Here is a 25,697-nt window from a genome sequence, read left to right on the forward strand (position 1 = left end):
TACATACCCACACACACACACACACATATATGTATGTATGTATGTATGTATATATATATATATATATATATTTTTTTTTTTTTCTCTGGAATTGGTTAGCAAGTGCCTCCACCCATGAGCTGGTGCTAAGCATAAATGTGCACCCCAGGGCACCTTCATAAGAACACTTATAGACTTGCAAAAGGATACCAGGCAGACTGAACCTGCTGTGACCTGTTAGAAGAACCCGAGGAGGGTGAACCACTTTCCACTTGAAATCCAAGGACAGAAAGATCTCCAAGGCTCATAAGGCTGATCTCTAGGGTTGCTCCAGTATAAAGCTGAACATGATAGCATTGTGAAGAATCCTAGCTGATCAGTGGCAAATGGACCTGGAGTGGACTTTGGTGTATCCTCTGTCTGACATGCTGAAAGCCTCTACATGCTCCACCTGAGGTTCTGGAGCCCTTAGAAGGGTGCTCCTGTGGTTGATTATTGTAGGGACACATTGTGTACCTTACGTAATACATAAGTTAGGCCACCTACTTCCAACTTCTTGCAGGCACCGTTTAGCAGAACAGGGGAATTTTTCTAGTGTGCTTTAGGAGAGCAAGCTCAAATTTAAAATGTTACTGAATTTTTAGCCATACATAGTTGAGCCTTGCAATCAGAAGTCTTGAGATTTCACCAGCCCTGCACATCATGAGATTAATCATAACAACTATCCATTACTTGATTTGCTTCTAGTCGTACCTAAGGAAGTTACATGCTCACATTGTAAGTAGGCCAACAAAAACTTCAAATCATGCTTGATGGGTGGGAATTCACTGAATTTGCCTATGTGACAGGATTGAACTAAGAAACAAAGATTCGCTAAGCAATGAAATATCACTTTCTGATAGATACACCTGCCTTGTGGATTCCTCACCTTGTGAATATCCCCCTTGCGCCAGCAACGTTCGGAATTTTTCTTTGTAGCACGCCGGCGTGGGCGACGTCACAGGTACGCGGCATCGCGCGCGACTCCGTCTGACGTCACCGACCCCTTATTAGGCCTACGTCGGCGTGATGACACCAGTTCCCTTTTTTCCGCGTCGTCGACGCTAACGGTTTCAGGGATCTTCTGTTGTTACAGATAGAGACTTTGTTTCTATTTGTTGTTACTGTTTCTGTTCTTCGTCGAAGATGTCGTAGAAGAAAACGGGATTTAAGCAGGTGTGGCTTGTGTGCCAGAATGATGTCAATTACTGATCCACACGAGGATTGTTTATGGTGTTTGGGATCGGATCACGACGTCAAGGGCTGCTGGTCCTGTTCGAAAATGAATCCAATACAGCCTCCTACGAATCCAATGGGTTCTTACCCTTCCTTTCCTGGTCCTGGTCAAGATCCATCGCATTTCCTAAATGCTATGTATGGAGTGTATGCGAGGGCAATGTACCCCACTGGAGCACCTGCGGGTCCTATGGGTCCTTTGTCTTTCAACTTGGGTGTCCCCCAAGCTTATGCACCGGCGCCTTTTCTACCCTTCATGCCGACTCCATGCCCTCCTTGGATCGGTTCAGCGCCGCCGAGGTCATCGACTCCGCGCACGGCTTCGCCGGCTCCGGATCGACCTCGGGATTCAGATCGAGGCTCGACGCCGGTTCCTGTTCCTCTGACTCCAGCTCCTCGGTCGACGCCGGCCCCGACTCCGTCGGAGTCGTTACCGAATCCGTCGACGTCGGTCCGTATGGAATGGTCGAGGCGTAGAGCCCAGCGTCTACTTGAGGAAAAAGAATATGTGGAATCTGAAATGGAGGAAGGTGAACTTCATGAGCATGAGGATTATTTTGAGGATCTTCATTCTGCTAGCAGTCTTGAGCTTTCTCCGGAATGGGGGTTACCTGTGGTTTCGGATGCACCCTCCAAGGATGTTGTTCCATATCATATGGTAATTAGGAAGGCTGCTGATTTGCTAAACTTAACTCTGCCAACAGTTGAGTTTAAGCCCTATATCCTCACGGAGGTCTTACATTCGCCCTCTTCTATCGTTGAACCTACTCTACCTTTTACCGATGCTCTGACCGAACCAATTCGGGAGGTTTGGAAAAAGCCTTTGTCTGCACCTGCAGTGTCTAGATCGGTGGCGAGACGTTATAGGGTGGCTCCTGGAGATCCTTAATTCTTGTCATCTCACCCTTCGCCTGAGAGTTTGGTGGTTCAGGCTGCTTGTGCAAATCGATCAGCTGGCTCCTTTCCTCAAGTTCCTGGAGATAAGGACTCCAAAAAGTTGGATCAGGCCGCTAAGAAAGTCTTCTCCTCTGGTAGCATGGCCTTAAAATCGACGAATGCTACTTCTTTGCTTGGCAGATATGTGCATGCCTTAATGGACTCAGTCAAACAATTATCTGCTAAACTTCCAGAAGAAGACAGAAAGAACTTTAATGAGGCTGTTTTGGACACTCAAGCTGCGGCCCGTCAAGTTATTCAGAGTGGCATGGACACTGCTGACTCCGTGGCTAGAATAATGGGTTCTTCGGTGGCTACCAGAAGAGCTGCTTGGTTAAAATCCTCCGAGTTTTCCTCTGATGTACAAGCAACTCTTTTGGATTTACCTCTCGACGGGGTTGGTCTCTTTGGAAAGAAAGCAGACACAGCTCTGGAGAGATTCCAAGATAGCCGGGCGACGGCTAGGTCTTTGGGTTTACAGTCGAGAGGTACAACTGCTAGGAAGTTCAGGGGTTTTGGCAGATCTTCATTTCGTCCTTTCAGGCAAGGACAACAGCAACAGCAGCAGCAGAACCCTCTGTACAAGTCTTATAGAGGTAGACAGAAGGGTCGTGGACGTGGACGTCAAGCCTCCTCCTCCTCTACTTCCTCTTCCAATTCCCACCCCCCACCTGCAGCAGCAAAGCAGCCCTAGATCCGCCATTCCGGATCATGTGGGTCGGTAGGGGGTCGGCTTACTCATTTTCTATGGGATTGGGAATCGGTTACATCCGATCTTTGGGTTCTCAATCTCGTAGAAAATGGGTATGCCCTTCCCTTTCGGGAATTTCCTCCCAATTACCCTCCTTGCCAAGGTTATTGTTCGGAGGACCACCTGCTCCTCCTGCAGGAAGAAGTCCTGGCACTGTTCAGAAAGGGTGCGATAGAGGTGGTTCCGGAGCAGGAAAGGGGTCAGGGATGCTACTCCCGGTATTTTCTGATCCCCAAGAAAGATGGCAGGCTTCGGCCGATCTTGGATCTCAGGATCTTGAACTTGTATCTGAAACAAGAAAAGTTCAAGATGCTCACTCTTGCGCAGGTTCTTCAAGCGCTGTTGGAAGAAGACTGGATGGTGTCGATCGACTTGCAGGATGCTTATTTTCAAATCCCTATCCTGAAGTCGCACAGGAAGTATCTCCGTTTTACGGTGGGTTCGCAACACTACTAGTTTGCGGTCCTCCCGTTTGGACTTACTACTGCGCCTCGAGTTTTCACCAAGGTGATGGCGGTGGTGGCAGCACATCTCAGAAGATCGGGGATTCCTGTATTTCCGTATCTGGACGACTGGCTCATCAAAGCAGAGTCGCCAGGGAAGGTGCTCCTCCATTTGCAAAAGACAACTCAGTTGTTACACAGGTTGGGTTTTTCGATAAATGTACCCAAATCTCACCTGGTGCCCTCCAAGCGCAACCTGTTCATAGGTGCGGTACTGGACACTACTGTATGTCGTGCATTCCCTCCACCTCAATGGATTCGCGACATACAGGAAATGAATCCTTTATTTTTCAATGGAGCGGTTGTTCCAGTCCTGAAGGTCCTTCGCCTGCTCGGTCTGATGGCTTCTTGCATTCTGTTGGTCAACCATGCACGCTGGCACATGAGGGCACTCCACTGGTGTCTCCGCAGGCAGTGGTATCAGCACAATGGAGATCTCAGGGAGTCTGTGAGGATCTCCAGAGAAACTGCGGCGGATCTGTCTTGGTGGAGTGTGGAAAGAAATCTTTCTCAGGGGAAGCCTTTCCAGCTGCCTCCATTGGTGGCCACAGTGATAACGGATGCATCCACTCTCGGGTGGGGTGCTCATCTGGGGGATCTGGAGGTCAAAGGTCTTTGGTCTCCAGAGGAAAGGTTGCTTCTTATCAACCTTCTAGAGTTACGGGCGATACGTTTGGCGCTCAAGGCCTTCCTCCCTTCCCTTCGCGGTCAGTCAGTTCAAGTCCTGACGGACAACACGACCGCGATGTGGTACATCAATAAACAGGGAGGAGTAGGGTCGCAGTGTCTGTGCAGAGAGGCTCTGCGTCTCTGGTCCTGGGTTCAGGACCACCAGATTTGTCTGATGGCAAATCATCTGGCCGGAGTTCTGAACGTTCGTGCAGACGTTCTCAGTCGGCAGTTCTCTGCCGATCACGAGTGGAGGCTTCACCCGGAGGTTGTTCACGACATCTTTCAGATGTGGGGGACTCCTCGGGTGGACCTATTCGCCACTCATGAGAACGCTCATTGCCTGTCATTCTGCAGTCTCCAGTATCCGATGCAAGGAGCTTTGGGGGACGCGTTTCAGTTGAGTTGGGGAAATCAACTCCTTTACGCGTTTCCCCCCATACCCTTAATTCCTCGGGTTCTGAGGAAGATTCGCCAGGACCGGGCCCAAGTCATATTGGTCGCCCCGGATTGGCCAAGAAGGGTGTGGTACACAGATCTTCTCCACCTCTCCTCGTGCCCGCTGCTCCGTCTCCCTTTCAGGGCAGATCTCCTCTCTCAGATGGAGGGGCAGGTTCTACACCCCCATCTCCAGACATTACACCTTCATGCCTGGAGATTGAACGGGGCAACCTGAACTCTTTTTCTCTCCCTCACGATGTGGTGGATGTCATTCTTTCGGCCAGGCGTGACTCCACCAAGTCCATCTATTCGTATAGATGGTCTAAATTTGTTGTTTGGTGTAGGGAGAAGGCTGTTGACCCCTTGAGGGCTCATCTGTCTGATATTTTGCAGTTTGCTCTCTCTTTGGCACAGCAAGGATTTGCTGTTGCCACAGTCAAAGGTTACCTTTCGGCGTTATCGGCATTTCTCTGCTTGCCGGATCAGCCGTCTCTTTTTAAATCTCCAGTTGTTTTGAGGTTTCTGAAGGGCCTCACGAATAAGTTCCCTCCTTGAATCTTGTCTTAACATTCTTTATGGGTTCTCCCTTCGAACCCTTACACAAGTGTCCCATGAGGCTTTTGTCTTTTAAGACGGTCTTCTTAGTGGCAATCACCTCGGCAAGGAGGGTGAGTGAGCTTCAAGCTCTTAGTTCTAAGCCCCCATTCCTAACCATTCATGCTGAACGAATGGTTCTTAGGACCAGGGCTGCTTTTCTGCCTAAGGTGGTAACTCCCTTCCACCTAGGGCAGTCCATTACCCTTCCTACCTTCTATCCTCCCCCTCACCCTTCTAAGGAGGAAGAGAGACTACACCGTCTGGACCCTAAGGGGGCGGTGTCTTTTTATTTGGATAGGACTAAAGACTTCCGGATTGATGACCAGCTGTTTGTTGGTTTTGCTGGCTGTCGGAAGGGCAGATCGGTGCACAAGCGCACACTTTCCAGGTGGATAATCCTGTGCATCAAGATTTGCTACTCTCTGGCGGGTATAAGAGCGGTATAAGAGCTCATTCTACCAGGGCAAGGTCTGCTACTTCTGCATTATCTAGAGGTGTACCTGTTGAGGACATTTGCAGAGCCGCGACTTGGGCCTCCCTCCACACTTTCGCGAAGCACTACTGCTTGGATACCGAGGTGAGGAGGGACGGCCACTTCGCGCGCTCTGTCCTCCAAGATTTCCTGGTGTAGCAGAGTGGACACCCTCCTCCGGGAGTGGGGACTGCTGTGGGACTCTATTCACAAGGTGAGGAATCCACAAGGCAGATGTATCTATCAGAAGAACAAGTTACTTACCTTCGGTAACGCTTTTTCTGGTAGATACAGTATCTGCCTGTGGATTCCTCACTGACCCACCCGCCTCCCCGTTGTCCACTCTGCTATACCTGAGTTTGTGTATATTTTTATTTATATTTGGATATATATTGGGTTTTTGATACCTTTGCTTCGCACTATGTGTGCTGTTCTGATTTGTATGTACTATGTACATTGTATATATGTATATTTGCTTTCATTGGTCCGTCCGGGTGCCTCGAAGGCACGGAAAAAAGGGCGGAACTGATGTCATCAAGCCGACGTAGGCCTAATAAGGGGTCGGTGACGTCAGACGGAGTCGCGCGCGATGCCGCGTACCTGTGACGTCGCCCACGCCGGCGTGCTACAAAGAAAAATTCCGAACGTTGCTGGCGCAAGGGGGATATGCACAAGGTGAGGAATCCACAGGCAGATACTGTATCTACCAGAAAAAGCGTTACCGAAGGTAAGTAACTTGTCCGTTGGACATCTGGACAAGTACGATCAGTTATTTCAACCATTCTATAAAGTCTGTTACTCATATAGACATTTTGTTACGTACATTCCCCCAGATTCATCAATGTCCCGATTTGCGAGTCCTTAATAGCGATTATTAAGGAATCGCTATTAACCCCTTCAGCGCTGATGACAAAGCCAGCTCGTCATGGGCGTTACCTGCGCTACGCGGATGACGAGCTGGCTTTGTCACAAACCGCGCATTTTTCAAATTCCAGCGCACAGCGGGAAAACGCAGTAGCGCGGTAGAGGTTAAAGACCCGCAAAACAGTATTCATGTAGAAATCGCACAATTAAATGCGATATCTACTGCTTCCTTATTTGCGATTGCTAATTGCTAATCGCAAATAAGGAATGACTCCCCATTCATTCCTATGGGCCATAGGAATGAATGGGGAGTCATTCCTTATTTGCGATTAGCAATTAGCGAATCGCAAATTAGGAAGCGATTTCAAGGGTGCCAGGGTGTCCAAAGGACACCCTGTAGCACCCCTGAAATGCAAATGAACACAGGTGTTGCGCACACACATGTCCAAAGGACATGTGTGTGTGTAACATACAACTTAGAAAAATGCACTAAAGTGCATTTTTCTAAGTTTTCGCTATTTACCACGAAGTTACACTTCGCAGTAAATAGCGGCCCCATATTGCGAATTTGCAATTTTCAAAAGGTTCATGAATAGCATTTAAGGAATCTCTAATTGAGATTCCTTAAATGCGATTCTTCGCAATTAAGCGATTTCTGTAATTGCGATTTTTGCATTTGGGATGATGAATCCCAAATGCAAAAATAGCGCTCGCAAAGGGCCGGATTCTCAGAATCTGGCCCTTTGCGAGCCGATTTTACATTGATGAATCTGGCCGATTCTGATTTGTGTACAAAATCGCAATATCAAGTTCTGAACAAAAAGCTTTTTACTTTGAAATAGCATTTTCTAAGATCAACATATCAGTGTTTTATACCATTACATTTTTAGCTTGTGAGCACTGAAGGAAGCAATTTGGAACTAAGTCAAAAGGTATCCCAGCTAGAAGAACAACTAGAAGTCGCTCGAAACAAGGCAGTTAGTTGGAGGTCCTATGAAAATACAATTTTCATCAAAAACCAGGTATGTTCTGTCCTAATATCAAGACAATGCTTTCAGTTCGAATGAAATGACAGATATATTTGCGAATTAAAACACACATTGAAATTGAGGTATTTCTTGCATCTGGTAAAATTTGACTAACAGATTTTAACCAAACCAATCGCTGTTTTTCAAAGCAGTGCATTACTCCTAAATTGGTCTGATTGACAAAAGTAGAAGTAACTAACCGCCTGATTCATCAAGCTAAATTGCACTCGCAAAGGGCAAGATTCTCAGAATCTTGCCTTTTGCGAGTGCAATTTTTGCATTTGGGATTCATCATCCCAAATGCAAAATTCGCTATTTAAGAATTCGCACATTTGCGAAGAATTGAATTTAAGGAATCTCTATTTGAGATTCCTTAAATGCAATTCATGAAGCATTTTAAAATTGCGAAAATGCAATTTTGGGCCGCTATTTACCGAGAGGTCAGACCTCTCGGTAAATAGCAAAAACTTAGAAAAATGCATTTAAATGCATTTTTCTAAGTTGCATGTTACACACACACATGTCCTTTGGACATGTGTGTGCGCAACACCAATATAGATTACATTTCAGGGGTGCTACAGGGTGTCCTTTGGACACCCCTGCACCCTTGAAATCACATCCTTATTTGCGATTAGCTAATTGCTAATCGCAAATAAGGAATAACTCCCCATGCATTCCTATGGGCCTGTAGGCCAATAGGAATGCATGGGGAGTTATTCCTTATTAGCGATTAGCAATTAGCTAATCGCAAATAAGGAACATGTAGGAATCGCAATATTTATTGCAATACCTACATGAATCCCGTTTTGCAAGTCCTTAATAGCGATTCGTTATGAATCGCTATTAGGGGCTCGCAAAACGGGAGAGTGATGAATCAGGCTGTAAGTGCCAGGTGTACAAAAATTATGAACTGAGATTTCCAAATTGCGATTCTCACCGAATCACATTTAGATAATCTCAGTTCCTACTGTAAGAAACCTTAGAACCTTTAATTAGCGATTAGTAACAGGTCTCAAATCGACCTACCTCATGAAGTTCGCAACCACTAGAAATGTTAGCCATTATAAGGATGGTGGCCTGTAGGGGTAAGCAGAACACCATTACTGTAATTGCTTTAATTTAGGTTCTTGAATAAAAGTTGGATTGAATTCCTGTCTGATGATAATTCTTTGGTATATATTTTGAATTGTTTAATGTTTGATGTCATGCATGGCCACGGTAGGAGGAGGGAAGAGCTCTCTCACACCACCCGTCCCTGATTTTTGACACATTACAGTCTGTTTCCTTTGCAGTACTGCACCTGAATGACAAATATCGACCCATATTTGCGAAGGTGTGGTCAATTTTGCAGAGAACAGCTATTGTCTCCCATGGGTCCCTCGTCTAGATTAGTGTTGCTTGGGTTAGTTGACCAATATTCTTCAGGGAAGGGAGACGAGAGTACAAGCAGCTAAGATGTAAAAGAAACTGGAGCTTTGCCTTACTTTGTGCTCACCAACGAGGGTGCAAAAGAAGGCAAGAGGCCTAAAACAGTAACGGACAATCGTACTGAAAGGGTTGTAGCATCAAATCCAGCAGCAGTGAATACATAGAGCACCCAAGCAAGAGATTCATCTGGTGGGCAGAGTAAAAGGAGCTAATCATGGTAAAACAGGTGAACTGGTGCACTGAGAAGCCCGTCATCTCCCTACCACAGTGTGACACTTCCTACGTGGTGGAAATGAATATGTGCCGTGGAAAGAAGATTATGAGGCAAACAAATTTAGATTAATCAGGCGATGTTTAAATATGATCTTAGATTTTGAGCAGTGAAAGACAGCTGGGTAACCCTGTTCTCCTGACAGTTTTAGGTATTGTAATTACCTGACGCAGTCAAACTTACAGAAAGTATTACGAAACGAGGACTATACAATGGTGTGACCCCAGAGTCTGAACGACTCCAGTAGATTAGAAACAATGACTTAAAGTGAAAGACAGCCCATGCTCCAAACAGAGGCCCTCCATGGACTATGGATGCAAGAATACACTCCAAAGAGCTACCAGTTTGATATCTTTCTCCCCAAAAATCCATTTAAAAGCCACAGTAAAATAAGAGATGGAAAATTAGAGAAAGTGTAGTTTTAAAAATCACAGGTTGTAGCAAGAAAGGGTTCAAAGGAGAGGGTGAGAGGAGGTCTCATAGTGCTAACAGAAGAAAGCACATTTAGGTTTGAGAATAGGAGATTATGGTTAAAGATCTCCAGGTCTGTCGTCTAGTCACCTGTCCATCCTTGAGCACATCCTTCCTGTGAAAGACACCCTCACCTTTCCAGATCCATGCTGTGTCCACTACCTCTCGCCCCGATCATATTACATCTTTACACCCTCACCTTTCCAGTTCCATGCTGTGTCCGCTACCTCTCGCCCCGTTCACATTACATCCATACACTCTCACTTTTCCAGATCCATGCTCCGTCCACTACCTCTCGCCCCAATCATGTTACATCTTTACACCCACACCTTTCCAGATCCATGCTGTGTCCGCTACCTCTCTCCCCCATCACATTACATCCTTCCACTCTGGCTTTCCAGTTCCATGCTGTGTCCATTACCTCTCTCCCGTTCACATTACATCCATACACTCTCACCTTTCCAGATCCATGCTGTGTCCGCTACCTCTCACCCATTCACATTACATCCATACACCCTCACCTTTCCAGATCCATGCTGTGTCCGCTACCTCTCCCTGTTCACATTACATCCTTACACTCTGGCTTTCCAGATCCATGCTGTGTCCTCTACCTCTCTCCCCGTTCACATTACATCTTTACACCCTCACCTTTCCAGATCCATGCTGTGTCCGCTACCTCTCTCCCCCATCACATTACATCCTTCCACTCTGGCTTTCCAGTTCCATGCTGTGTCCATTACCTCTCTCCCGTTCACATTACATCCATACACTCTCACCTTTCCAGATCCATGCTGTGTCCGCTACCTCTCACCCATTCACATTACATCCATACACCCTCACCTTTCCAGATCCATGCTGTGTCCGCTACCTCTCCCTGTTCACATTACATCCTTACACTCTGGCTTTCCAGATCCATGCTGTGTCCTCTACCTCTCTCCCCGTTCACATTACATCTTTACACCCTCACCTTTCCAGATCCATGCTGTGTCCGCTACCTCTCTCCCCGTTCAATTACATCCGTACACTCTAGCTTTCCAAAATGGATGGCTTTCTCTCTCCTGCCTTGGATGCGGAGCATTTTTTTAGAAATGTTTACAAAAGGGCTCGATAGAGATCTTGAACTGTGGAAAGCTCCTGTTGCAGCTACAGAGGCGTTCAGTGCCAGGTTAGCCGACACTTATCTGTAGCTCAGTGTATAAGCCTTGTCGATTAACCCTAGCAGTCCCATGCAGCTCCAGGCGTTAAGGGAGACCCTTTATCCTGTCCGACTCTTTCAACTTGGATCTGTTTCGGGTTCTCCTCCATGGTAGGAATGCCAGGTTTACAATCTTGGTGAATTATTCTAAAATATTAATGCGTGTCTGTTTTTGAGGACATCTTAAGGGGTCTTGAAACATCTACGTATTTATTCATGATGTTACTGAAGGCACATTAGGCAAAGTGGCTACAAGTCCCCCTTGTTTTAATGAGTGGGGAGAGGACAGGCATCGCTCCCTACTGAAGGAGGTGGAGCGATTGAGGCAGTCCAATAGTTCAGGTGCTTCTTCGTACCTCAGATGTCCTTAGTGCACCACTCCTTAGTGTGCCTCCATTATCCTTTCTAATGCGGCATGTTCCGTGTGGTGACAGTGGGTATGTGTGTTTGTACGTATGTGGGCGTATTTGCAGTGTATATGGGGGTGGGAGCTATGGTGAACTGCACAGTTCTTTTACACTTTTATAGCGTGCTCTGTTGAGGACCTTGCCATGCACAAACTTTACTTACAACAACAGACTAAACCAATTCACTTTACAAACTTAAGGGCTTCTTGCAATTAGGATATGATACCCTGTTTGTATGGAACATTTCAAAACCACTGTGACCTGTAACAAGTCAAATGTATTATGTGTTAAACAATCACCCTTCAGTATTTCACCATCTAACCTTTAATAAACATATTTTGTAATGTGAAAAAAAGTCATTGCTTTAAAATAGACCATGTGTTTTAAATGCAGCCTGTTTTGCCAGTGTACCGTGAGATCAATATTTTGTTTAACATTCTCAAAAGGGAAGGGGTCCCATAGGGACCCTTCCCATTTGCGAATGGTTACCACTACCTTCCAGAAGTCGGTAAAATATTCATGTTCTGTGACCATAGTTTGGTCGCAAAACACTAATATATACCACTGAGATTCGGTATTTGGAAGGAATGCCCTAATCACACCCCTTCCAAATACTGAATCGCAAAACCAAATGACGATTTGGTAACAAGTTACTGAATCACAATTTGGCTTTTTGTACATTTTAAAATACAATACTTTTTTGTAGACCGTGAATCGGCCCATTCGTGACCACCTTTAAAAGACGTGTACTTGAGGCCCAAAATCCTTACCTAAATGTCCCTCTTGAGCAAGTGTAAATCACACCTCTTTAGATTACTGCGCAAACATTCCACTCGGGCATACGGACCTTTATAACCCAAATAGGATAGTTTCTGTTGTATCAACATTGACAAGCAATTAGCTGTTCCTCATCCAATACTCAGTACCATGAACAATTCCTGGAATCTAGGTCTGTTGCCACTTTCTGTGAAGCCCTAAAGATAGAGCTCAGTTTCACCTGCAAAGAAAATTAGACCTCAGATGCAGGTGTGCCACATATTTGGATATGTTAATCAGATAGCAGTTGAAGACACATGGAAATACAGGATACCTTGTTACATCAATGAGGCCTCTGATGAGAGGAAATGGCCTAAATTGACTCCTTGGAGATAAAAGGACGAGAATCAAGGGAGAATAGCTGTATAGAACACAATATCATCGACGAGCAATTAAAGCAACATTGGATGGTCTACTGTAATGGGCACGGTGGACCAATATTGCCACTTTACTTTTTATTCAGTTTTCACATTTTCATACCACATGGTCACAAGTGCTGCGCCACTGCAGGGGCTTGATCTAAATCCTTATTAAATGAGGGCTGGCAATTGTTGTGGTCATAGTCATCCATTAGAACCCACCCTCCTACAACCTCGCCAAGAATTGTTGGTGATAGTCTGACATTTCAGAACTTATTTCCATGTGAAACTGCTACACTGAATATATCTCATAAAGAAACATTGTATCCTAGTACTCCTTTGAAACCATCAACACTCCTGGTAGAAGGCATTCAATAATGGAATATTTTGCTATATGTCTGGTTCCAAAGACAGCAACACCTTACGTTCTTAAAGAAAAATGCCACCCGAGTAAGAGCCAGTATTTTGTGAACTCTGTCCCATTTCGGAAAGCAGATGCACCTGAACAATACTTTAAGGTAGCCGTTTCATGTACGTAACGTAACTGGATGGTTCAAACGGACAGCCTCGAAAGCTGCCACTTCTACAACACTTCTTTAGCTGATATCACTATTCCCTCTGGGACTCTAGCAACATGTTTTCTGAAGACCTTTGAAAAGATATACGGCAAGACTTCATCGAAGTCCAGGGAAAGAAAAAATGTTGTCAAACCAAAATACTAAGTGCACGTAAAGACATGGCGGCAGGCTCATCATTCTACAGAGAAACAGATAATACCTGCAAGTTGATTCCAGCATATAATATATTCAATCTACTTTTTACATGAACAGACCTTTTTGGATCTCATTATTAGCACGGTGCATAAAATGAAAGCAGAAGGATATAAGCTCAAATGTTTATTGCTGGGAAGACCTAGATGATTATCATGAGTATGGCCTGTGTACTGAGGTAGTGGCAAATGTTTCCTCTGAAGTGCTGTCACCAGCATTGTGAGAATACTTTCGGCAAAAACGTAATGCTGGGCATGTCATGATGGCCAGCTGGTACTTTATTTGATTTTCAGAAATCCCCCTCAAAACAAGGTTATATCTAAAAATAAAAAAATAAACAACTCTCTCAGCCCGTGGAGGCCATTGTGGGCGATTTCCTGTTCACAACCTCCATGATTAATATGGAGGTCTCAAGCAGGAAAAAAAAGCATTGGAAAGCTGGCCGTCTTTAAGCTGTGCTTAATCTGAGCCTGTAGTTTCCGGTGCTCTGCACCACACTTGTTTGTCAACACTGGGCTTGTACCAGTCTGTCACATGGTGGTGCTGTTGAAAATGACTATTGACTGCCGCCTAAGCCTTTCTTATAGATTTGGGGGCCTAGAGTTGGCTGAATTGTCACACTTTTAGATTTGACGAATTAGTAATTGAGGTGATACTGCCATTGACAAGGCTGGCAGGGGCAGTGTGTGGTGCAAGCTGCAGTGGTCTCCTAATGAGGCCCCTGGCACTTACAAATTAAGCACTGTCTTGAAGGCTCAACCTAACTAGGGCAAGCTTTTTCACACTTAGGAAGCAGTTCAGAGGCAGACAGGACTTTAAAAAGTAGTTACTCCAGCATTGAAACTGTCATAGATTCACATGCTTGAATGATTCCCTCATCGTCGAGATGGGAGTCCCCGATACATCAAAAAAGCAAAGCTAAACCAATACAAAGCAGAAACTAGGCCTGGGCCCATTTCAGTTTTGTAACCCATATCTCTCGTTTTGTAAAAGAGAACAAAAGTAATTCTTGAACCAATAAGGACCCTTCACCCGCTAGAGCACTCTAGAGCACTCCTGAGAGAACCATGCATGCTACTGGGACGGGCTACTTGCTTAGCCAAAGGGCCCATCATCCTCTTCCTCAGAATCCCGCTCTTCCAACAGGCGAGAAGGCAAAAGAGGTTTTCTTTTCCTTCTCACCTGTACGAGTAGCCCGTCCCAGCTGCATGTTAAGTGTCAGGAGGATGATTTTGAGGTGGAATATGGAGAATATCAAGACTATACTCCTCAGCAACAAAACCATCAGGAGTATAAGGAGGAGGTAGTTTGCATGCCTTCTTCTTTATTAACGTAACAACAATTCATGTTGGCTGGCTACAGGAAGAGATTTCCTTTGATTCCTGTACCTCAGGAACTACAATCAGTAGTTCCTCTTCCACGTTCTATTCCATCTACTCCAAAGAGGGTTCAACTATACTGGCGAAACCTCTACAGAAATCCCCTCTATCAGTCCCTCAACAGTATCCGGGTACTACGGATGATGATCAAGAAGAGGGAGAGCTTATAGATCCACATAGAGAGTGGAACGACTACCTCATTCCCACGCCTTCTTATCCTTCTCTGGTGCCCGCTAACTCACCACCAGAGGATATTGGTGGGTTTCATAATTTGTTAGAGAGAGCTGCAAAGAGATTTGATTTACCTATGCCGGCTACCCAAACAGCCTGTTTTTGATATGATTTTAAAGAGCCCTTTAGGAAATCAGTGAGGGCTATTCCCATTATAGGTCATGTATGGGAGGAAGGACTTAAGGTCCTGAAAACACCAGCGACAGTGACATCAGTGCTATCGAGGTTGGAGAAGAAATACAAGGCCCCAGAGGATGCTCCAGCCTGTTTGGTGGGCCATCCCAAACCGGATTTGGTTATTTCTCAGGCAGCTCAGCGGAAATCCAAACACCCATTGGCAGCCATTACCACACCTCCTGATAGGGAAGGCAGGCACCTGGATAACGCCGGTAAGCGTTTTTTTTTTAACAATGTCAGCTCTGTTGATCAGAGCAGCTAATGCCCTTGCTATACTGGGTAGATATGACAGACAAATGTGGTGTAACCTGGCTCTGTATATGGATCAGCTTCCTGAAGAGACCAAACCAGCAGGGCCGGACTGGCTACCGGGCAGTTAGGAATGCTGCCGAGCTGCTGCCTGATTTTACTGCAGTGGAGGCAGATTTCGTCCATGGAGACCTGCGTGTGCTGTGAAATACTGAAAGCAAAACGAATTTCGTTTAGCTCACGCAGTTCCCATTAGCGAAATCACCCCCCAGCTCAGCAGCATTCCTAACTGCCCGGTAGCCAGTCCGGCCCTGCAAACCAGAAGTTAAGAAAATTCTCCAGGTGGGCGAAAGTGCATCTGCAGAGATGATAGACTGTGCGATGGATATCGCAACTACAGTATTCAGGTCGCTGGGTGTTGAAGCGGTTTTGCGCCGTCAAGGATAGCTCCAAGCTACTTCGTTTAGACAGGAAGTTCAAAATAAGATCCTAGACTTTCCATCCGATGGAGAGGCTTTATTTGGGAAGCACATCAACGATGCGCTTCAACATATTAAGAGAGTTACTGACACAGCGAAGTCTTTAGGGAGGCTTCACTATCGGAAAGTGTCCTTTAGAGGAGCTAGAGGAAGGGGCCTTCCTTCCTACAGGGGAGGATTTCAGCAGTATAGGTACCCCTCGTACGCTACATCTTCCCAGCCGTATTGACAAGACTATGTTCAAAGACAGCCACAGTCAGGGGCATATTCTAAATCTGCCCCCAGAAGAAGAGCAGGATGTCAGGGAAAGGACATCTCACGACATCAATGACGAACTTTAGGCTCTGGCTATGTTTATTCCCACCTTTCCACAAGTTCCCCTAAGGGGGGCACATTTCTTTTCACCTTCACCAGAGGCAAAAAATAACCACGGACGGATGGGTCCTCAATCTAATACAATTCCGCCATACGGTGGGGTTTCTCCATTTCCCACCTTGTAGTCCTCCAGGACAGCATGAGGAAACTAACCTACATCTCATGCGTCTGGAAGTTCTTACAATGCTCCGAAAAGAAGCAATAGAACCGGTGCCAAACTCCCAGAAAGGGAAGGGATTCTTTACCCGTTTCTTTCTGGTACGCAAGAACTTACGACAATGGATCCGATCCTGGATTTGAGAAGTCTAAACACTTATCTCAAAAAGCAGTCCATCCATCCCTCCCACAGGCAGTACCTTCGATTTGCGGTAGCAGGAAGCCATTACCAGTTGAAAAGACTGCCATTTGGCCTCAAGTCGACTCCAAGAATTTTCACCAAATGTCTGGCTCCAGTTGCAGCTTTTCTGAGGAAGCAAAGGTATCAGGTGTTTCCTTACCTGGACAATTGGCTAATCTAAGCACATTCACACGCAGCTGTTCAGTCGTCCACGGTGGCATGTACAAGACTGTTTGCCAAGTTGGGCCTGACTCAGAACGAGGAAAAGTCATCTTTGCGCCCCTCCACGAACATTACCTTCTTAGGAGCAATTTTGGACACCACAATAAACAAGGCATTTCCCTTTCTTGAGAAACACACAAAACTAATTTCACAGGCCCAATCATTCACAAATAGAAAGTCACTTTCAGTTTGCCGTTACAAGTCACTCCTGGGGAAAATGTCATCTTGCATCCCTCTCATCCCCTTCTGCCGGATAAGGATGCATCCATTGCATGAGGAGCTGGATTGACTATGGCATCAAACAGTAGGTTCCTTCGAGGTTGTCATTACAGTCACACCGGGTATGGTCCACGTCGTGTCTTAGTGGACCCAACGTCAAAACATTTCCGTCGGTCTTTCCTTTCTCACCATGGCGGCTCCTTTAAGACCTCCAGGTCAGTGGGGTTTGGCAGTGTTAAGACCAGCAGCTTCACATCAATTTGCTGGAGCTCAGAGCAGTGAGATTAGCGTTGCAGGCATTTCTGCCGAAGATAAAGGACTCGACTGTGCTGAACAGGACAGACAATGCATTAGCTCAACAAGCAAAGCGGCACAAGATCCTTTCCCCTATCTCAAGAGGCCGAGTGCATCTGGAGATGGGCTTTGCAGAATGGAATTTCGTTGAAGGCAGAACACCTTCTGGGGGATTGAAAATTTCACGGAAGACATGTTAACTAGACTCAAGTCTACATGCCACTAGTGGGAAATCCATCAGGAAACCCTAGACAACATTTGTCTGAAATGGGGTAGGCCAACAGTGGTCCTCTTTGCGACAGCTCAGAACATAAAATGCTGGTACTTCGCAAGCTGGCATCACCGACCGGGATCCTGGGGGAATGCATTTTTGATAGCATGGTCAGGCATCTTTGCCAACGCTTTTCTACCAATTCCCCTCCTACCACGACTGCTCATGAAGATCAAGACAGAGCCATGCAGAATGATCCTATTAGCCCCATCGTGGCCCTGACAACATTGGTTTACAGAACTTCTCTTTCTTTCGGAGATACAACCAATGCTCCCCTTCAATATGTAATCCACCCCTTGCACTTTCTCCAAGTGCATGACTATGCACTACTGCTCACTAGTGGAAGCAAAAGCTCTTCATTTATCTATATGAGGATAACGGTCATCAAAGTTAGTTTCCCAGAAATCACAAATGGTATCAACGCTTCCAGAACCCAGTACATTTCCTCACTTGAATGGGCAAGCAGGTACATTTCCTGCAGTCCACCACTATCCAGTCCAAGTGAATTCTGGTAGCAACATTAGATTCACAAGAAGTAATAGTATTTTGTTTGGATGGCAGATATTTTAATATTCAATAATGCTATCTTCTACATAGGATTGACTTCTTGCGCATGTCAGGTATTGGTTTCCCTAGACTCAGTGCTTCATGCTTTTCCATCAACTGTGTGCAGTTATATTGACTCTTCCATGGTGGTGCAATCAGCCAAATTGTTACAAGCCAATCTCTTTAGTCATGATCACCCCTCATGAACAGGATGGAGTGGATATCTGAGAGACCTGATAGTACAAAGATTGTGGTTGGAGAGGGAGAGCCAATTCCATACCAGTCTTCAAAAACTCAAAGCAGTTCATCTGACTCTTAAGTCCTTTCTATCATATATGGAGAGGAACAGAGAGCTGGTACTAACTAACAACCCTGTTAGCCCTGGCATCTTTTGACATGATTTCCTCTATCTTTTTGCTTGTGACCTCCTGTTTTACTGTGTTCTGCATTTTGTTTTCATTAGTTTTAAGACACTGGGCACTTTACCGCTGCTGACCAGTGCTAAAGTGCAAGTACTCCCTGTCTAAATTGTTTTGGTGATTGGTTTATCCTAGATTGGCATATTTGATTTATTAATAAAGCCCTAGTAAAGGGCACCAGTAGTGCCCAGGGCCTGTAATTCAAATGCTACTAGTTGGCCTGCAGCACAGATTTTGCCACCCACAGGAGTAGCCCTGTAAACGTATTTCAGGCCTGCCATTGCAGTCTCTGTGTGAGCAGTTTTAACTGCCATTTCGACCTGGCAAGTGTACCCACTTTCCAGGTCCAAACCTTCCCTTTTATTACATGTAAGGCACCCCTAAGGCGGCCCAAAGCAGGCCCATGGGCAGGGTGAAGTGTATTTAAAAAGTAGGACATGTACTGGTGTGTTTTACATGTCCTTGTAGTGAAATACTGCTAGTTCAGTTTTTCACTATTGCAAGGCCTATCTCTTCCATAGGGGAACATGGGGATTACCTTGAAATAACTTTTAAGTGTGATTTCCCATTGGGAACAGATGGAGATTTGGAGCTTGGGGTCTCAGGACTCACAATTTAAAAATACAACTTTTTGTGAAGTGTTTTTTAAATTGCATGTTTGAAAATGGCACTTTTAGAAAGTGGCACTTTCTTGCTTAGCCATTCTGTGCCTCTTCCTGTCTGTAGAATACACGTATGGGTTGGCTGACTGTTAGGATCTTGTGAATTCACTCTAGACAGTCACACAAAAAGAGCTGAGGTGTGCCTTGCATATCCTGATGAGCCATCACCAGGCTGATGGGCCTTCCTCAGCTAGAGTTATGGGAGGAGTTGTCACTGACACCTGAATAGGGCTGTGCCTGTCTTCACAGAAAGCTGTCTCTACCTCCCCCCCTCTATAGTGTGTCTGGAACCAGGTCAGGGAGGCACAGAGTGGGCACTATAAAGACTTTCCTTTGAAGTTTTGTCTACTTCAATGACAGAAAGGTATAAGTATTGGATCTCTGACACCCCAAAATCCTAACACTTCTGGACTGAGGACATTCTGCCAGGGAGATGAGCTGGATGCTGTAGGATGGACTGCCACTCTGCCTGTTGCTTGTTGTGCTGGCCTCCTGCTTCTGTCCTGGGAGTGAAAGGAGTGGGCTTTGCTTTCTGTATCTTGCTTACAAGGTTCTCCAAGAGCTTGTCTCTTGTTAAGATGTCTCATGACCATCAAAGGCTTCACCGGCCAGCACCTGGGCTCTCCTGCTGAGAGACCTGACTTGCCAAGTGGTGCAAAATCCAGTTCTCTTCCAGGGGATCCTCATCAATAGTCATAGGCACTGAGCATTCCCGCCCATGTGTTGGGACCCCGAAAATAATAAAAAATATATATGAAAAGCATATATATACAGCTCTCTCTCTCTCTTTCAAAATGTATATATATATATATATATATATATATATATATATATACACATATATAATTTTTCCTCATACCAATGCAGCCCCCATCTAGGAGGCTAAACAATGGTGTATTAACAAATAAATTGCTCTTGCAAACACATAGTATAGGCATAAAAACTCAAGAGGGTAAAGTAGCACTTGAACTCTGTTTTGAATGAGTAAACCTCATGAAAACACTGCAAAGAAAAAGCAGACATTGTTAGCCTTCAGGCTGCATTGTAAACTGACAGCCTAGGAAATGAAAGCATTTTCACACAAAAACAGGCAGCCATGACCCCTAGCTTCCCATCATGCCTCAGGGGCAACAGTTAGGTCAGTTGTTCTTTCCGGCTTCTTCAATCAGGACCCTGGATTCATAGCTCTTCCTTTTTATGACTTTCTGTCAAAAATTATCAGATCATTTTGAGGATATTTTGCTTTCACTCGACGTCTTTCAGCCTTAGAGTGTGAGTGTAGCCTTTTTTTTAATTCCAGAAAAGGTTTAATTCTGTCAGAAATGCCTTCCTTATTTGATCCTTGCCCTGCCTGTGGCAAAAAGAAGGCTAGATCAGACACACACCTTGTGCGTATTCTCTGCCCCCCTGATTCTCACTCTTCTGCCACCTGTCATCATTGCAAGAAGTTGTTGAGAAGGCCCATCAAGGACAGGGAGAGAATTCAACTTTATGGCCTCTATGAAAGAGGTAGGCCTCCAGTGAGACAACAGAAAAAGAGAACTTGGTCGACTTCGAGAGGCAAGGTCGCGACCGGTTTTCCTTTGGCGTCGGGATCAGCGTCAAAGCTGCAGACGACGAAGCAGTCCTCGTCGAAGACTACAGTGGTGCAGGCACATCACTCTTCAAAGAAATTGAGAACAACGCTCTCAACGTCGACAAAGGTAAAGGGCCTCTATTGTCGTCAACCAGGTGCCGCTCAACGTATAGGAGCAAATCTCAGTCGACGCTGGCTAGGTCAAGGCATATCACTCCGTCGTCGCTACATCAAAGTCGATCGATGTCGAGACAGAGGTCTCCGTCGAGGTCAATGCAAAGATCTTCAAAGTCGAGGCCCAAGAATCCGTCCCCAAAGCTGAAGCAGAAGTCTCTGTCGATGGCAGCACACCGCAGGTCGACATCGAGACACCAGTCTTAGGAGCAGAGGTGACTGACATCGAAGCAAGATTCTCAGTCGGCGACAAGTAGGCGCTCGACGTCGAGGGACCGGTCAACTGCAAGACTGAGTCCTCCTTTGAAGAGGAGAAGGTCGATGTTGAGGCAGACGTCACCGTCACCGAGACAACGGTTGACGACAAGAAGGCAGTCTGTCCAGAGGAGATGTTTCAGATCGAAGTCGATGCACCAGTCCAAAGAGTCCTCACGTCCCGTAAGCCTGTCTACATTGCCGTCACCGACGTCAAGAACAGGTTCTCGCAGCTCTCACAGAGGTTCAACGTCCAGATCTCCGGAGGTTGTGATCTCGACGTCCAGCAGTCCAGTGTCCAGGGGACATCAAGATTCAGCGGACAGGCCTGCACAGATAGAAAGAGATAACTCTCCTCCTCCTCCACATTCTCCTGAGAGGTGAGAAGGACAAAGATTGCCTTTCATCCATTTATCACCATGGTGGAACCGGCCCTTGCATTACTAGGCCACAACTCCAGCCACAGGGGCACAGCATTACTCGAGCCCCCTCCACAGGTCTCCGTTGGCTCGGCTGGTACAGGCTGTGGATAGAGATCGTACTCCATCAAGAGGCAGGGATCGCAGTTGCACTCCTGTGCACTCTCACAGAAAGGAGATCTAGATCCAGAAGCAGGAGGAGAAGGCACAGATCAACAACACCTTCTTCCTTTTCCACACACATGTCACACAGAGACTATTCGCCTACTCTTACTGACAGCCCACCATCGAGGGTCTCTCCGGTGGATGACGTTGGCACTTTCCAGGACGTGCTTTGCAGAGGGGCGGCAAAGCTAAACATCCCTATGCTGACTCGGCAAAGTTTGTCTTCTGTTATGTTCGAGACTTTGCACCAGAGGGCAGAATCTAGACCACTGCTACCATTGGTGCCGGGCCTAATAGAACAGGTTATGGACATTTTCCTTACGCCGGCGACCCTCAAGACAGCGCCGTCTAGGATTCTGAAAAAGTATTGTTCACCGGAAGGGGGCCCACCTTTCCTTAAATCTGACCCCCCACCAGATTCTGTTATAATCGCTGCAGCAAAAAAGACTCACGCAGTTGCCTCCTCATCTACTGTTCCAAATAAGGAGAATAAAAGACAGAATTCGTGAGGAAGGAAGGTCTGTCGCACATCAGCCTCTATCTGTTTGGTCGTTATGACAGGTCTTTGTGGGACTCTCTTCAAAGATTTACGGAAAAGCTGCCCAAAGAAGATCACAAGGATTTTGAAGAGGTCTTGCAAGAAGGCAGCTTGGTGGTGAACCAAGTTATCAACGCCGCAGCTGATGGAGCTACTCTTTCGGCTCATGCCTATGTGCATGGGAAATGTGCTAGAAGAACCTCCTGGCTCCGACTCACAGCGCTCAAACCAGAAGCACAGTCTCGGATCCTCAATCTTCCCTTCTCCGGCTCTTCTTTATTCGTTGCACACAGGGATGAGGAAATGTCCCAGATGAAGACGGAGCTAGACACACTAAAGGCTGTGGGTCTAGAGAAGAAGAAAGAGTTCAGAAGACGATTCAGGCCTTACAATTGGCGATCCTCCCAACAGAGGGTTCAAACCCCTCATTGACAGAAAAACCAGGATTGGCAGGAACAACAAAGGTCTCAATACCAAGGCCGTCGTTCCTCCAGAGGAAGAGGAAACCAGTGTCAGTCTAACACCTCCGCCAAGATGCAGACCAAACAATCAGTGCCCACTTCCCCCATCGCCATTCACTACTCCAGTGGAGGGAAGCATTGCAAATCATCTCGAAGAGTGGCGAGCTATCACAAAGGTCCAGTGGGTGTTAGCTACGCTGCAGACTGGGTACTCTCTCCGTTTTCAACGCCATTCCCCCTCGACCCTACGGTTCCATCATCGTGCCATCAGATGAAGATATAGTAGAGCAAAGTTGCCACCTTTCTGTGAAAATCAGCCATTGTGATGGTGCCAATATCTCAACGAGGGAGAGGGGTCTACTCAAGATACTTCTTGGTAAAGAAGAAGGGTCCAAAAGCAGAATACAGACCCATTCTGGATCTGCAAACGATCAACACGTCAATCAGAAAGGAAAAGTTTCGCATGTTGGCTCTCCATGAAATATATCCACATCTCAGGAAGGGAGATTGGATGTGTTCACTGGATCTAAAAGATGCCTACTTTCACGTTCCGGTCAGTCAACATCACAGACAATATCTGAGATTCCTGGTGAGATCTTCTCACTACCAGTTCAAAGTGCTACCCTTTGGGTTGAATGAAGTCAGCTCCCCGAGTGTTCACGAAGTGCATGGCAGTGGTGGCAGCCTCACTATGCCACAGAGGAATTTTCGTGTACGTGTATCTGGATGACTTGCTGTTGAAGGGTCCCACCCCCCACAGCGTGAGGAGTCATTTCCTACAATGCCTAGAGCTTTGTCACCAGCTAGGCCTTCATGCATGTGAACTTCGACAAATCAACTCAACAACCCACACAGAGAATCCATTATCTAGGAGCTCTGGTAGACTTCGAGGTAGGAAAAGTGTTTCCTTCGGAGAGAGACAGTTTTCCATAATCCAGAAATGCAAACTAGTCCTGGACAACAGAATGCTGTCAGTCCGTCAGATTGCCTCCCTGTTAGGGTCTTCCTGGTTCAGAAGGCCAGGCTGCGAATGTGTCCTCTGCAGCAGGATCTGGAGGACAAGTGGGATCAGCAAACAGCTTGCTGGGACGACAAAATAAGTCTCTCAAAGGCAGCAAGAGCACCCATCTCATGGTGGATGAAGAAGGAGAATATGCAAGTAGGGATTAGTCTTCGTCAAGCAGCTCGCTCTCAAACACTGATCACGGACGCCTCCTTCCAGCGGCTGGGGAGCCCAAATGGGGTCTCTCCAGACGCAAGGACAATGGTCATCAAAACAACGCTCATATCACATAAACATGCTGGAGCCGAGAGCAGTTCACCTGGCCCTCAAGGATTTCCTACCTTCGAATCAGGTAAGCTCACTTTTAGTATAGACGGACAATACGACCACCATGTACTACCTAAACAAACAAGGGGAAACTCGCTCATGCAGCTTGTCTCTGGAAGCTCAAGCTCTCTGGCATTGGCTCCTGGCATGGAACCTATCAATCACAGCGGTACACCTGCCGGGATAGCAGAACGCGAAAGCGGATGCTCTCAGTCGACACTTCAAAGACAGACAAGACTGGGTACTCAACCTCTTCTTGGACAATGAAAATACAAAAGGGTGAGACTTCACTTTAAGGTTCTACCGGCCAGGGTCGAAGGGGAATGCCCTTTTGATAGACTGGTCAGAGGCATTTGTGTATGCCTTTCCACCCCTTCCTCTCATCCCAAAGGTGGTGACCAAGCTCTCTCATTCGCACACGAGAATGATCCTGATTGCCCCGGACTGGCAGAGACAATGGTGGTACCTGGACCTTCTGCACCTGTCAGAATGCCCTCTCGGGAGGCTGCCGTGCAGGCCCGACCTGCTGTCCTAGATGAATGGGAGGATTCATCACCCCAACCTTCCCGCACTGAACATGGCAGCATGACTCCTGAGGTCCTCCAGTATGGCCATTTTGGACTACCACAAGACTACATGTCCATCTTAAAAGAAGCGAGGAGGCGGTCCACTAGACACTCATATGCGTGCAAGTATAAACGTTTTTATATATGGTGCGTTCAAAACAATTGTAACCCAACCAAGATGCAGGAGGAAGTCATTTTACCATACCTGCTCTAACCAGCTAAAGCATGCTTGAAGTTTCCTTCCATAAAGGTGCACTTTTCAGCCATCACTGCATATAGGCGCTCGCCTTCTCAGCCTTGTTTCCTTCAGTTAGAGGTTGTGAAAGACTTCTTGCAGCGTCTGAAAAAGGTCTACCCTCCAGTCCTTTCTCCTTCACCGCCCTGGGAGCTGAACCTGGTGCAATCAAAGTTGATGGGCCTGCCTTTCGAACCTATCCACAAAGCAACCTTGCAACACCTCAAGTGGAAGGTGGCTTTCCTGGTAGCGAACACCGCAGCTTGCAGAGTGAGCGAAATACTGGCCCTCTGCTCTAAGGAACTTTATACTGTTTTCCATCTCAAAGGGTGGTATTGAGGAATCATCCCTCCTTCCTTCCGAAGGTGGTGTCGGATTTCCATGTGAGTTTTAAAATTCTATCTGGATAGGGCCAAGTCCATGAGAAAATTTGATCAACTATTCATTAACTATGGGTCAATCAGAACAGGTTTTCCAGCCTCAAAGCGATCCATCTCCAGGTGGATAGTTTCTTGTATCAAGTTAGCTTATCAGCTAGCACAAAAGGTCCTTGGGCCTGCTCCTAAGGCGCATTCCACAAGAGGAAAAGCGGCTACGACTGCTTTCCTTCATAACGTGACGATCTCTGAGATCTGTAAGGCAGCAACTTGGAAGTCCTTCCATACATATACGAGGCACTACTGTCTAGATTCAGACTCCAGAGCAGACACCCAAGTAGGCCAAGCCTCCTTGAGGAATCTGTTCAACAGCTGATTGTGGCTGTTGTTTTATGTTGGGTCATTCACTCTTATTTGCCTGCAGGTGGAAGATGAGCTTGCTATTCTATTCAGTGCTTATGACTATTGATGAGGATCCCCTGGAAGAGAAGGATGAGTTACTTACCTTT

General features: G+C 46.3%; 1 protein-coding gene across 3 annotated transcripts in view; it reads left to right on the forward strand.

The window, feature by feature from the left end:
* CCDC192 (coiled-coil domain containing 192) overlaps positions 1-25,697 on the forward strand; it is an 851,244-nt gene that overhangs the window by 323,823 nt on the left and 501,724 nt on the right. For all 3 annotated transcript variants that reach the window (XM_078675607.1, XM_078675606.1, XM_078675605.1), the window contains exon 4: positions 7,378-7,509. In XM_078675607.1, the coding sequence (XP_078531733.1) occupies positions 7,378-7,509 (132 nt within the window). The remainder of the gene's footprint in view (positions 1-7,377; positions 7,510-25,697) is intronic.

The sequence above is a fragment of the Lissotriton helveticus genome, chromosome 2_1, assembly GCF_964261635.1.
Source record: "Lissotriton helveticus chromosome 2_1, aLisHel1.1, whole genome shotgun sequence".
Taxonomy (NCBI): Eukaryota; Metazoa; Chordata; class Amphibia; order Caudata; family Salamandridae; genus Lissotriton; species Lissotriton helveticus.